The 11863-nt window shown below is 40.4% G+C and overlaps 1 protein-coding gene across 2 annotated transcripts in view; it reads right to left on the bottom strand.

The window, feature by feature from the left end:
• Nucleotides 1-101: 101 nt before the first annotated feature.
• eea1 (early endosome antigen 1) overlaps nucleotides 102-11863 on the bottom strand; it is a 30043-nt gene continuing 18281 nt past the window's right edge. For both annotated transcript variants that reach the window (XM_066685108.1, XM_066685109.1), the window contains 12 exons: nucleotides 11559-11698; nucleotides 10996-11326; nucleotides 10571-10672; nucleotides 10262-10456; nucleotides 9959-10141; nucleotides 9417-9602; nucleotides 7468-7599; nucleotides 6894-7079; nucleotides 6464-6702; nucleotides 5799-5919; nucleotides 4413-4511; nucleotides 102-2765 (listed from right to left, as the gene is read on the bottom strand). In XM_066685108.1, coding sequence (XP_066541205.1) covers nucleotides 2643-2765; nucleotides 4413-4511; nucleotides 5799-5919; nucleotides 6464-6702; nucleotides 6894-7079; nucleotides 7468-7599; nucleotides 9417-9602; nucleotides 9959-10141; nucleotides 10262-10456; nucleotides 10571-10672; nucleotides 10996-11326; nucleotides 11559-11698 — 2037 coding nt within the window. In that variant the 3' untranslated portion in view covers nucleotides 102-2642. The remainder of the gene's footprint in view (nucleotides 2766-4412; nucleotides 4512-5798; nucleotides 5920-6463; nucleotides 6703-6893; nucleotides 7080-7467; nucleotides 7600-9416; nucleotides 9603-9958; nucleotides 10142-10261; nucleotides 10457-10570; nucleotides 10673-10995; nucleotides 11327-11558; nucleotides 11699-11863) is intronic.

Genomic DNA, 11863 nt, shown 5'->3' with positions numbered 1-11863 from the left:
GGACCACAAAAATGGAGTGGGTGTCTTTTATTAGCATTTGAGAGTTTGTAGGTGTGCACTTCCCCCACCTCCATAATTCCCCTTTAAAATATGCACAAATACAACACAGCCAGTGAAAATAAACACCTAGTTTATTTACTTGTAAACATATTCATGAAAAATTAGAAATCAAATAATACCTCAACATAAATTATGGTCACGATCCTCTCTGACCTGATTTAACCATTCACAGAGCCTCCATACCAATTTTTAGTGGTGATCTATGAGCGTACAAGCTGTCAATTCAAAGGGACATGATGCAAGAAAGCGTGACTTAAGGCACACGCACGTGACCACAAAGAGTAACACCCTGCTATTCAGATGGAAGCCAGTTCACAACTCATGCACAATAACGTACATGATAAGCCTATTACAGTGTAGTGTCACTCCTAAAATGGACATTAGTGATGTGTTTTACATAAGCAATGACCTTTCTCCCCAAGCAAGCTTCCCCCCCCCCAGAAAGTAATGCAATATTTTGCTAATATAATTACAGCACTGCTTTAGTCTCCGGGAAAGAAAGCGTGTAGCTGTTGTTAGAAAGGGCGAGACTCAGGTCTGTGGAGATCTGTAAATCTGCAGTGTAATTAACATTCAAACTGTTAGTGGATTTTTTTAAACAGACTTCATTTTGTCTTTTATTACTTACAAAAGAGTGAGACTCAACACCCACATAGTGTTGCCAAGGCTGTGGTTGCAACAAAGTAAAAACTAATGTTGGGGCACAATGTCCAGAGGTAGATGGAAAAGGGGTGATTAAAAAATAAAAAAAGTAAAACCCACAAACTGAATCTCGGGTACACTGATGAACTTTTGAGAGGACACACACTGCTCCTGTTGCAACTTATTTTGTAGTCTGTGTTAGAGAATAAAGGACACTGCATTGTGTAAGCATGCACTTCAAAAGCAGGACCACCCTGCCACCTTAACACTGAGGCAAGTTCTGTACAGCAACGGAGCAGTGTGGCACAGCTATACAACAGAGTGCTGAGAGAACTGTACAGCAGAAACCCCCACAGTCAAGCTTGAGTGTGACAATCGATACTTATCATAATCAGCACATTGTGGATTCAGTTCATTCCTGTTGCTGGTAACAAAAAGCTAGAGATTAACAGCTTTAGCAGACTGGATATTTGCCTTTATCTGAAATGCTTTCTTTTTATATTTGATGCATAATGCTCCACACGCTTGCTGGAACTGTAAGTGAGAGATGAACTTGATAAGATGCCGGTAGAGTGAGTGGTGAGGCCTAAGAAATAAAGCCTGAGGAACACTTGCTTTCAGAAGTAGCCCACATTTTACACAATATACAATCAATATAGGCAAACAATACAGGACTGACACATCACTCTCTCTTACATTCTCTCACACACACACACACACACACAGACAGCAACAGCACCACACTTATTGCTTCAGAGCAGGTGTGCAAATAAAAGATTCTGTGAAAATCAAATAATCAGTTCATTATTAAAGGAATCTGCATACATGCAGTCACAATGCACCAGTAAACGATACAATAATGCAAAATTAAAAAAGACCTGTAATGGTGACGATATGAGCAGCATAGCAAGCATGTATGTTAAACTGACATCACTGAAGGGAAAAGAAGACATGCCTGGGAAAAAAAAAAAAAAAAAAAAAAAGATTTGAGCACAGCTTAAATACAATCCAGACAAGTCTTAACAGATGTTTCCACAGCTCAGTGTAACTTCATCTAAGTAGCTGACACCAACCCTGCTGTGTCCAACACTAATCCTGTTTACACCTGGTTCATTCATGAGTGAGATTAAATCCCGATCAGAGGTTTTCCGCACAAACGCAGGTGTAAATGCACCCAATACGCTTTAAAACTGATTTAATCTGGTTGCTACAGAAAGGGGTTTTGAGACACATTTTGCCACATGTCATACAAATGTGAATGTATTTAACTCTCCAATGACCAGGATGGAGCTAATTTTTATATACAATTTTTTGTTTTTTAATCTGACTGACCAGAGACATGAAATAACCAGATGTTAACAGGGTCTATGATGAAAGCACACTGTAACTGATCCATTTCCATTTGTTCTACTTTCCTCCTTCTGATGGAAAAAAAAAAAAAGAAAAAAAATTCCTGTGTCTGAACGCCTCTCAGGGAGATTCTCTACTGCTTACAGTAGACATCCACCAGCCTTGGCACCCAGAGCACAGAAGCTGTAAAAACTCCCATTTAAAATACCTTCCATTACAAATAAACATAGAAAAGAGAACAAATGCACAATGCTGCTCTCTCCCTTTTTTTGTGTTGATTTTTATCTGGAGCACTAAATGACCCCAGAAGTGACCAAGGCACTGTTCAAAGGAGGACTGCCCCAATGGTCCAGCTGCTGTGCTTTGTGCAGTCCCTCTCTCTGGCAGAATGGAGAGGCCACCTCAAGCCCAATCAGCAGATCAGAGCAGACTGCTCCTCTTCCCCATTAGTAGCCCTACTGCTCCACACCTGGAAATCCTGTGTGTGGAGCTGGGCTAAAGCTTCTCTTTTGTGGGAGGTGTTGGTGTAGAGCATGTGGAGGAGAAGCTGGAGAAGCAGTCGGCTAGAAGGATAGGGAGATGGACAACGGTCAGCCCTGCAGCTCCTCGTAACACGCCTCACACACCCTCACTGGCTTCTTAGAGGACGGCGTCAGAGCATTTTTAGCCGAGCACTCGGCACAGAAGATGTTGCCACAGTGACGACAATGATGCTGGAGGAGACAAGGTAGAGAGAGATGAGCGTTGCTTTAGACTTACAGTGTCAGGTTAGTCATAAATTGTCAGAAAATAAAGAATATATGCATACTACATACATGTAGTCGCTGTCTACATACATGTATCTCCCATATTACAGGAGAAGGAAAAAACCTTTTTAACTTTCAATGGAAGTGAATGTAAAAAGATTTTATTTATTAAAAAATGATTTATATATATATATATATATATATTCTTTTTTTTTTTTTTTAATAACCACAGGCACAAAAGCTTTACCTAGATAAGAAGACTCAGAAACAAAGGATGAGAGAGTGAGTGAGTTTTAGCGAGAGTTCAATCTAAAAAATACCTTCAACTGCAATAAAGGCCGCATAAAATTACAGCTGAAATATTCAGTGTTTTAAATGAAAATTGCCAATGGAAAGCATTCAATTTTTAAGTTTTCAAGAGCTATATCTTTTATGTCTAGACCAAAGACGGTTAACCCCAACACTGCACCGTGCGCACAACTGCCATTATATAACAGTCTGGTGCTAGAGCTAGATCTTCCTGCTTATGAAAACAGGCCTGGCCTTCACTGAATGAAAATAATAACAGAAAATCACTAATCACAATATTAGTCAGAAAAATTGCAATTAGACATTTCCCACAAATTGATCAAACCTTCATTAATGGCTCTAAATTAATGGTTTATTCTGTGAAATGTACAATCAATATTCCGCACAACGATTTAGCACCTGTACAAGGCAGAATGGACAATGTCGTCAGAAACTGGGACACAGCCTATGTGACCCAGAAATGGGTGTGAATAGTCAATGGATATGGACCTTACAACATAAAGAGCTATTCACTTTGTTCTGCTCTGAGGTTTTTATCCGGTTTCTCATTCAAACAGAGGTTTGAATTATTGCTTATCGGTCACCAGAGGACCATGATTAATTCAACTGCAGTGGTCTATGTGAGATCTACCCACTGATATGTGCAATAGAAACATCAGAGGCTGTGGCTGTTAGGGGCAACTAAGACATTTACAGCCTTCTGGACTTCAACAGTAACATTTTACCTACTCTCAGATGGAAGTTTTCGGCTTTACAATTCAGATTAGCTTTGTACTGCTCCAAGCTCAGGTATCAGATAACGCTGATTTAAGCTGAGATGTCTGCAGTGCTTGTAATTAATACTTTGTCGACTAATCACTTGCATTTTCACAAACATCTGACTGATTAAATCATGGTGCTCTCAAACTACAATGCCAAACTACCACTACTGGATTGCTTGGAGAACACCACCGATGCTTTGACTGGAGATTAAAGTGCTTCCACACAATGCTGCCTTTTCACAGAGAAAAAGAAAAAGAAAAAAAATCTAAGGACTTTAAATGGGTTCTCTATAAAAGTGGGTCCCTGTGGTAGACCATTAACATAGTATTGATTTGGTGCTTTGATGCTAAGAACAAGCAGCTCCATCAAACAAGAAACTGTGTCTGTGTGTGCATGCTTGTATGTGTGTGTGTGAGAGAGAGACAGAGTGGGGAGATATTGGGTGCGTCAACACAGCATGTAGGGAAGATGGGGGAGACAGGAAAGTGAAATCAATAAAGAGATAAAAGGGAGAGAACATTAAAATAAATTTTAAAAAGTCACCTTCCGGATGGTTACAGAAAAGCCTTTCCCACAGGCCATGCAGTTCTGCACCTCGTGGTCCTCCGCCCACTTCCGTGTGAGTGACTGCGACTGCTTTATCTGCAACAACAGACGCCAAACACCATGACAACCAAAACCAACCAGGTTGAACTAAAAGCACTTGCAGTAAGACCAGCCATGTGGGACAATGCATAATTTAACATAAGAATGAGCCAGTCCTTGGCTTTATACATTGTGTGCACTGCAGTTAATCTGATTGTAAAGACATTACTAACACCATGGAGCATTGTAGGTGTGACTACCTGAAGCTGAAAGAATGGGAACATTTTCAGTTTAGGGCTGCAATAATTAAAAACATTATAGTAATATAAAATAAATAAATATTTTTAAATACATGACAAAATATAGTTTAATGGGAAGTTAAAATGACAGCTTCAAAATCACTGTGAAGCTTCACAATGGGGAGAGTAAATGGCTTATGTTGTTGCTACTCTGGGCTCAGCACTGCAGATCTGCACTAATGTAACTTATTGAGGAGGTAAGGAAGCACTACAAATCCCCACTGATTTCAGTGCAGTGCTGTAAAGATGAATTACACCACCAGGTGTATTAAAAAAATCTTTCCTAGTGTTCCTTTAATTACAAGGAGTTAATTTATGTGCATTTATGAGAGCCACAGTGAGAGGGCGCTGTGGGAGCTCGCTGACTGATGTCACAGTCTGAAACTGGGTGGTGGAAAAATACAATCCCAGCAGCCCACAGTTGTGAGTTTAGCGCCGAGTTTGGGGTAAAAGAGCGAGGAATGAAGCTAAAAACAGAAAAAAATATTTAAAAGACTCAACATTATGCTCACAGATATGAGGCTTTATCCTTTAAATATGTGTGATTTCAGCTGGAGGTCATTGGAAAAACCATCTGCTGTGGTGTGCTAAACCACAAGTGCCTGTTAGCTGTCCAGCTGTGCTTCTAAACAGTGTAGAGCCTGTTTTATTTTGCTTATTTTCAAACTTTTCTCCTGCTCCAGCATCTGTTTGTTCTCTCAGAAACAGGTTTTTATTTTCAAAATATGCTGAAACCCTTCACTCAACACACACTCATACGAGGTGCTTGCAGCCTGACCTCGGTTTGATGTAATATGCTTAATGAAAATTAAGATTGTTCGGATTTCTCATGCTGCTAAAAGCTAGATCGCATATAGCAAGTAATGAGCAGATCGGTATCGACACACACATAAGGCTTCAATTTGTTATCGGAAAAGAAAAAGAGCATTGTGCCTCTCTTGGTGATCTCCTGGGGTGTGAGATGGACAGACAGATATATAGAGACCGATAAGCTCCACTGAATTCATAATATATCTTATATGCAGATGCTGTATAGGTACTGTACCTGTAACGATTGGTTCTCTCGGCCAAGCTCCTGCATGGCTGCTGTAGTGTCGTCTAGTTTTCGTCTCAACTCCACTACTTTTGCCTGCAGTTTCTCAATTTCGCCCTCACCCTTTACACACCTACAACACAGAAAACAGCGCCATGGAGCAGTCCAGTTGTGGCAAACATAGTAAAAAATACACCTAAGATAATTACAAATGAAGATGCAGCCTATGCTTTTTTATTTACTGGAATACTATACACAAAAATCCAGGACCATTTAAGGAATAATTATAATTATATTATATAAATAATATAATTATAAATTATAAATAAAGCACTATATTTAACAAATACATAACCTGTAAATAAAAGCTCACCAAATTAGTCCTACTAATTCTAAGTAACATTCTTACTGATCACTTACTGTTTTCCCTTAGGTTACTAATGCACGGTCATGGTTATCATCTTTTATGTAGGCTATTTATTAATTTGTTTGACTTTACTACATGTCATTGTTGCCCTGCTCACATTCAGTGGGTTTATTAAGCACCCACTCTTGCGCATGACATTGGAATTTAGTCCCACGTCGCAAGATACCGTGAAGGGACCTGAGAGTCCGGCAGAGTCCTGCATGAATGCAGACCTCTACTTTGGAGCTTTGAGGGTCATGTAATTGCACACCTTTCCAGCAAGGCGCGCCTCTCGTCCTGGTTGTTCTGCACGGTGGCCTCCAGCACAGCAATCTCTCCTCGCAGCTCGTCCGTCTGCTTCTCCAGCTCACCCACACGCCTCTGACTGCCCTGCCACTCTCGCTTAAGCGTGGCCACGTTCTCATTCAGCGCGGATACCTGCATTGAAAGCTTCGTCTCAGCCTCCTCTCTCCGCTTTTCCACCTCCTCTTTAGCCTTCAACTCCAAAGCCTAGAGGAAGAAACAAAAATGATTGAAATACAGAACATTAAAGAGGTGGCAGGTTAGACAGGTCAGCCTTAGTGTGATATATTATTCTTGGAATTAATTATACATAGCCTACAAATGAGCTTCTAAACATTTTTTAAATAAATGTATATAAATGACAGGAATTCCAACAGATGCAGCTGAATGTTAAGTACCAGTTGTTTATGGAGCTTGTCCATCTCTGCTTTGTGCTGTTGCTGTGTTTGTATGATGGAGTCACGTGTAGTTTTGTGCTCTCTCTGCTCCTTCTCTAGGGCTGCCTGAGTCACCTCCACTTTGCCCTGTAGATCCGCCTTCTGTTGGAGCAACAGCTGCTTTGCTGCCTGCAGCTCCTTCACCTCCTACATACATTGAAAACACTTTTCATAGAAACTGTTCTTCAAAAATACAATCCGTATTTAAGCAATGAAATATTTGTATTTGAATTGATTGTAAAATTTGAATCAATGTTGATCAACTATAGGGTGTTACAACAACATATGCAATTGGCTAAGGGAGACATCCCAAATCACCTGGAAGTTCTGGGAGTCTCCCGCATATTAAATGATATACAAAGTGACTCCCTGATGCCCACAAGCCAGTTAAAACCTTTTTAGCCTTTTTTTTGTTTTGGTGGGGGAGGTGTATGTCGGGGTCGGGGTCCAGGGGTACCTCCATGAAATTAATTTTTGCAACTTGGGACGTCTGCTAAGGAAGAGAAAGGCCTCCAGGTGCAGATTATTTGCTTACCTTCTCGCTCTTGTCTGACAGAGCTTTGATTTCAGCACCGAGTTTGCTTCGGTCCTTTTCTAGTGAAATCTGAGCCTCCCGTAGCTCCTTCATCTGAGCACGCTCCTTTTTTAGCTCCTCCTGTGTCAACCCCTATAAAAACATGCACAAACACGCAGAGAAACAATTATCAATGTTGTGGTCCCATGAGCTGGGCTTCAAATTACTGCCAGAAAGTCTGTCAGTTTAGTTGCCCAGTGCATGTTAAATGTTAAAAAATAAACCAACCACACACTGGGCAAAAAAGAAATAGAAAAACGCAGCTAAAGGCTTGAAAACCTTGATTTGTACAGTTTGCTGTGAATTGTCCCCAAACTACGTTCAATCTGTATCTATATCATGCTTGAAAACGTTTTATACTGTTTCATTTTGCAAACCCGTCGCTTGCCTCATGCTGGGAGCTAGCTATAATTGCATTATATTATAACATGATTCTGAGACTTGTGGCCATCTGGTATTGATGACTTCTCTCTCGCCCTCTGCCCCAGTCTAAAGCAACGTTGGGTATCCGATCGATTACAGATTCTGTGCTTGTCACTTTTACACTTGTCCACCCAATGAGGGCAGCAGCGGCACAAACACAGCCACAGATCCCTGTACGGACATGGTTTCGGATTGAGAGAAACACTGAAATGGAGAATATTTTTAGGCAAAAAGTGAATGAGAGCCGCTCATTTGACCGCTGTGACTGACTATGAGCACTGGGTTGGATCTGGTAGCCTATCTGAAGTCACAGCAGTAACGTTAGCCAGTCAGTCACAGTAAATAAACACATGGCTCTCAGCAATTCTACTGTTAACTGTGTCCCTTACATTGGATCTTGAAGACCCGCTTAATTCACCATTCAGTTCGGAAAACTGTTGACACTTTCTTTAAACGAACAATAAAAATAAAACCAAATTCTATACTTGAGCTTATGTTCTCTGGAGAAGGAATACAAATGTAAATCTTGTCATGAGCTCCCTTTTAACGACATTAACTTCAGAAATGCTAATGTATCCAATATTGAAAATGACAGGCAGTGTTGTCAGCCGTTATCAGTGGCATTGTTGTTGGATGTGGACTATAGTTGGATAATCTGAAAGAGTTTGGTCTGAAGCCTTTTTTCTGATGGCATTTTGTCTGACGGAGTTTGAGCTGAGGCCATTTCATCTGATATTTATTTTTCTGAGGGAGCTCAGGGTGAAGCCTTTTTTCTGAGGGAGTTTGGTCTGAAGCCTGATGTATAATAGACACATGATCTAAGACATGACGATTGTTTTCCTGAGACTTGAAGTCGTTTCGTCAGAGGATCGATGCCGTTCTGTTCAATGCCCGAGTACTGACTCTGAGGTTTGAGGATGTCCTAAAATGTACACCGTACACTAGACGAGATTGATGTTGTCTTCCTTATTGATTTTTTCCCCCTTCCACCATAAATTTAATTTTAAGCAGACCTCTGCTGCTTATTCTCAACTGTCGTATTCAAATGTTTATTTTCACCTTAAATGGGTCAGTTTACACGCAAAGTAAGCTGTGGAGTACCTGGTGAAATTATTATTTTTGGAAAATTAACAACATTGGTCTTTATTATATTTGGATATTTGTGAAAAGGAAATGTTTGTCATACAACCTAGCGCATATTTTATGTAGGAAATATCCATTAAAATAAAAGGTGATTTTTAATAATTCTTAGAAAGATAGGAAACATGCTAAAATCTGAATTTGCCTAAAAAAACAATAATACAATAGTAAATTTTTTTTTAAATAAACACATAAAAAACAAAAATCAGAATCAGCTAAAAAAATGCTATAAAGTGCATTTCTAGTATCAGAAAGGTACTATAGAAATGCAACTTATTGTTACTAAAAGAGAATTATTCCTGACAAATTTGCCTATAGAAAAGCAGTCATAAAAAGATGCAAAAAACCTGTTGTTTTTGGAGTTGTTGATGTGCCTCCTCCTGCTGCTTGAGTTTCTCATCCCTCTTGCTTAGGTCATTCTCCAAGGCAGCATGGCCTGCTTTTAGGTCTTGGATCTGGGCCTCACGGTTGTTCAGCTGGTTGGTGCTGGCTACCAACTCTTCCTGAGCCAAAGCCAACTTATCTTCACAAAGCTACAAAGTATAACACAAGCTCTGTGATTAATTAGATTCTATAAGGTTTTCACATTAAGCCCAGTGTCAATAGGACATGGTGACTCTAACTTTTAAGTTGTTGTAGTGTCACCTAAAAGCTTGTTGATGTTAATAATCTGTAACCATCAATAACAATGAAAAGCAATAATGCTTAGCCCCATCCATTTCAATTATTAATCTCTCTTTCAACACGCAGTGACCGTCTATCATGAGTCCATAGGAGGTTACTTGTAAGTCATCACTATCATCCTAGGCTCCAATTCCCCTGGTCTCTAATTTAAACTTTTTTAAAATTTATTTACTATGCTTTATAAATGTCACACCCACAAACCCACCTTAATGTCCTGACGCAAAGCAGAAACCTCAGACTCTTTGCCATAGAAGTCGGACTGTAGTTTGGACAGATTCTCTTTGGTGCTCTCACAAGTCTTCTGCACCTCTGCGCTATGACTTTTTTCTGAGATCAGCTCTTTGGACAGCCCAGCCATCTGCTCCTTCAGTTTAGTCAACTCCTCCACCTGAAACACACATACACAAACTTGGAATTTACAGGATGAATAAGTGACATGCCACAGATTTGGAAACAATAGGAAAAAAAAAACAAAAACAAGACAAAGTCAAAAACACAATGTACATACCTTTTGGGTTTGGGCAGTCTGGAGCTCTGCCAACTGTGTCTGTAGTTTCTTTATTTCCTGGTTGAAAGATCCTTGGGCTGTCTTCAGCTGGGCCTGCAGCTGCTGAAGCTCCTTCTCCTTCTCTTTCAGTGCATCCTGACTCTGTTTCAACTGGGAACTCAATGCTGCCACCTGGGCCTGTAGCCCCTTCTCTGCCTAAATTCAACATACGGCGGATATATTCAGACTTGGTTGTGTGTATCATGAAACAGTTACCTACATGTATATTTGACATTTGTAAGCATGTAAACATTTTTTGGCAGTTCTCACCTCTGTCATTTTTTCCAGCTGAGATTTAGCTGTGCTCAACTCTTTAGATTTAGATTCCACACTCTTCTGAAGCACCTCCTGAGCCTTATTGTGAGCTTTCTCCTGTCAAAGAGGAAGCAAGCAACACGTTTATCTCACCAATTATAAATTATTATTATTATAAAGCTCATTGTCTCAAGATCTAATCTAATACTTTATTTACATTGTAAATACAGTACACTGGTCCTTCTTTTAATAATTAACCATTTACAAATTTAAAATGTAACCAATGATATACTGACAAATGTTTCACAAATAATCCAAATAAAATTAATTTAGGCTTTCAGAGATAACTTGATTAATATATTGGCTGTAATATATCAGCAGCTGGCACAGAAAGACCTACAGAAAAACACTCCTCTGGGTAAATGTGTACCAGTACACACCTTCTCCTCTAAAGCTGCTGTGCTGCTCTTTTTCTCTTTATCCAGTTGGCTCTGGTTCTCTTTCAGAGCTGTTGATGCTTTGCTCAGAGCCTCCTTCACTGAACTGAGCTCTTTGGCCTGAGTGTCTCTCTCTTGCTGGGACTTAAGAAGCTCTGCATTCAGGCCCTGGATCTTCTTCTCTAACTCAGCCTGCCTTCCCTGCCCTTCCTTCTGAAGTTGGTCCAGGCTCGTCTTCAGGCCACTTCGCTCCTTCTCCACCTTCTCCAGGTCTTTCTGCAGGCCTACTAGAGCTGAGCTCTTCTTATGCACTTCCTCCTGCAGCACTGCAGCCCTGAGAATGAGGCAAGGACCAGCATGACACAGATAAAAGAGAAACAGGTCTTTTTATTATTACATAAAGCAATGGTTTCCAAATTGAGGAGTGCAGAGCAAATGCAAAGGGGGTGTGTGTGTGTGGGGGGGGGGGCATAGTCAAATCTCTGTGTGCAACACATACACATATCATCACAAACACCATTTCACAATCACAATATTGTGCCCTAGTGTGTAAAAGACATGCCTACCCCTGCTTCTCAGTGTCCAGTAGGTGGCTGAGCTCCTTGTTCTTTTTCTCCAAATCACTAATGGTCTGTTGTTGTGCCTGCTGCTTCTTCTGTGCCTGCTCCCTCCCAGAACGCAGCTCTGTCAACTCAGCATCCATTTTCTGCCACACAAAAAACATACATCTGGCATAAAACGTGATCTCAAAATGTAGAGACTGTAGGACAGACAATTGGAAGGGAGGGCTAAACTCTAATGAACCAGGTGTCAAGCCTGTAGCATGATGTATGTGATATGACTCAGCAGCAAATTGAGTCACATCACAGAG

Source organism: Hoplias malabaricus, chromosome 11, assembly GCF_029633855.1.
Source record: "Hoplias malabaricus isolate fHopMal1 chromosome 11, fHopMal1.hap1, whole genome shotgun sequence".
Classification (NCBI taxonomy): Eukaryota; Metazoa; Chordata; class Actinopteri; order Characiformes; family Erythrinidae; genus Hoplias; species Hoplias malabaricus.
This window is presented reverse-complemented; position numbering and strand designations above follow the sequence as displayed.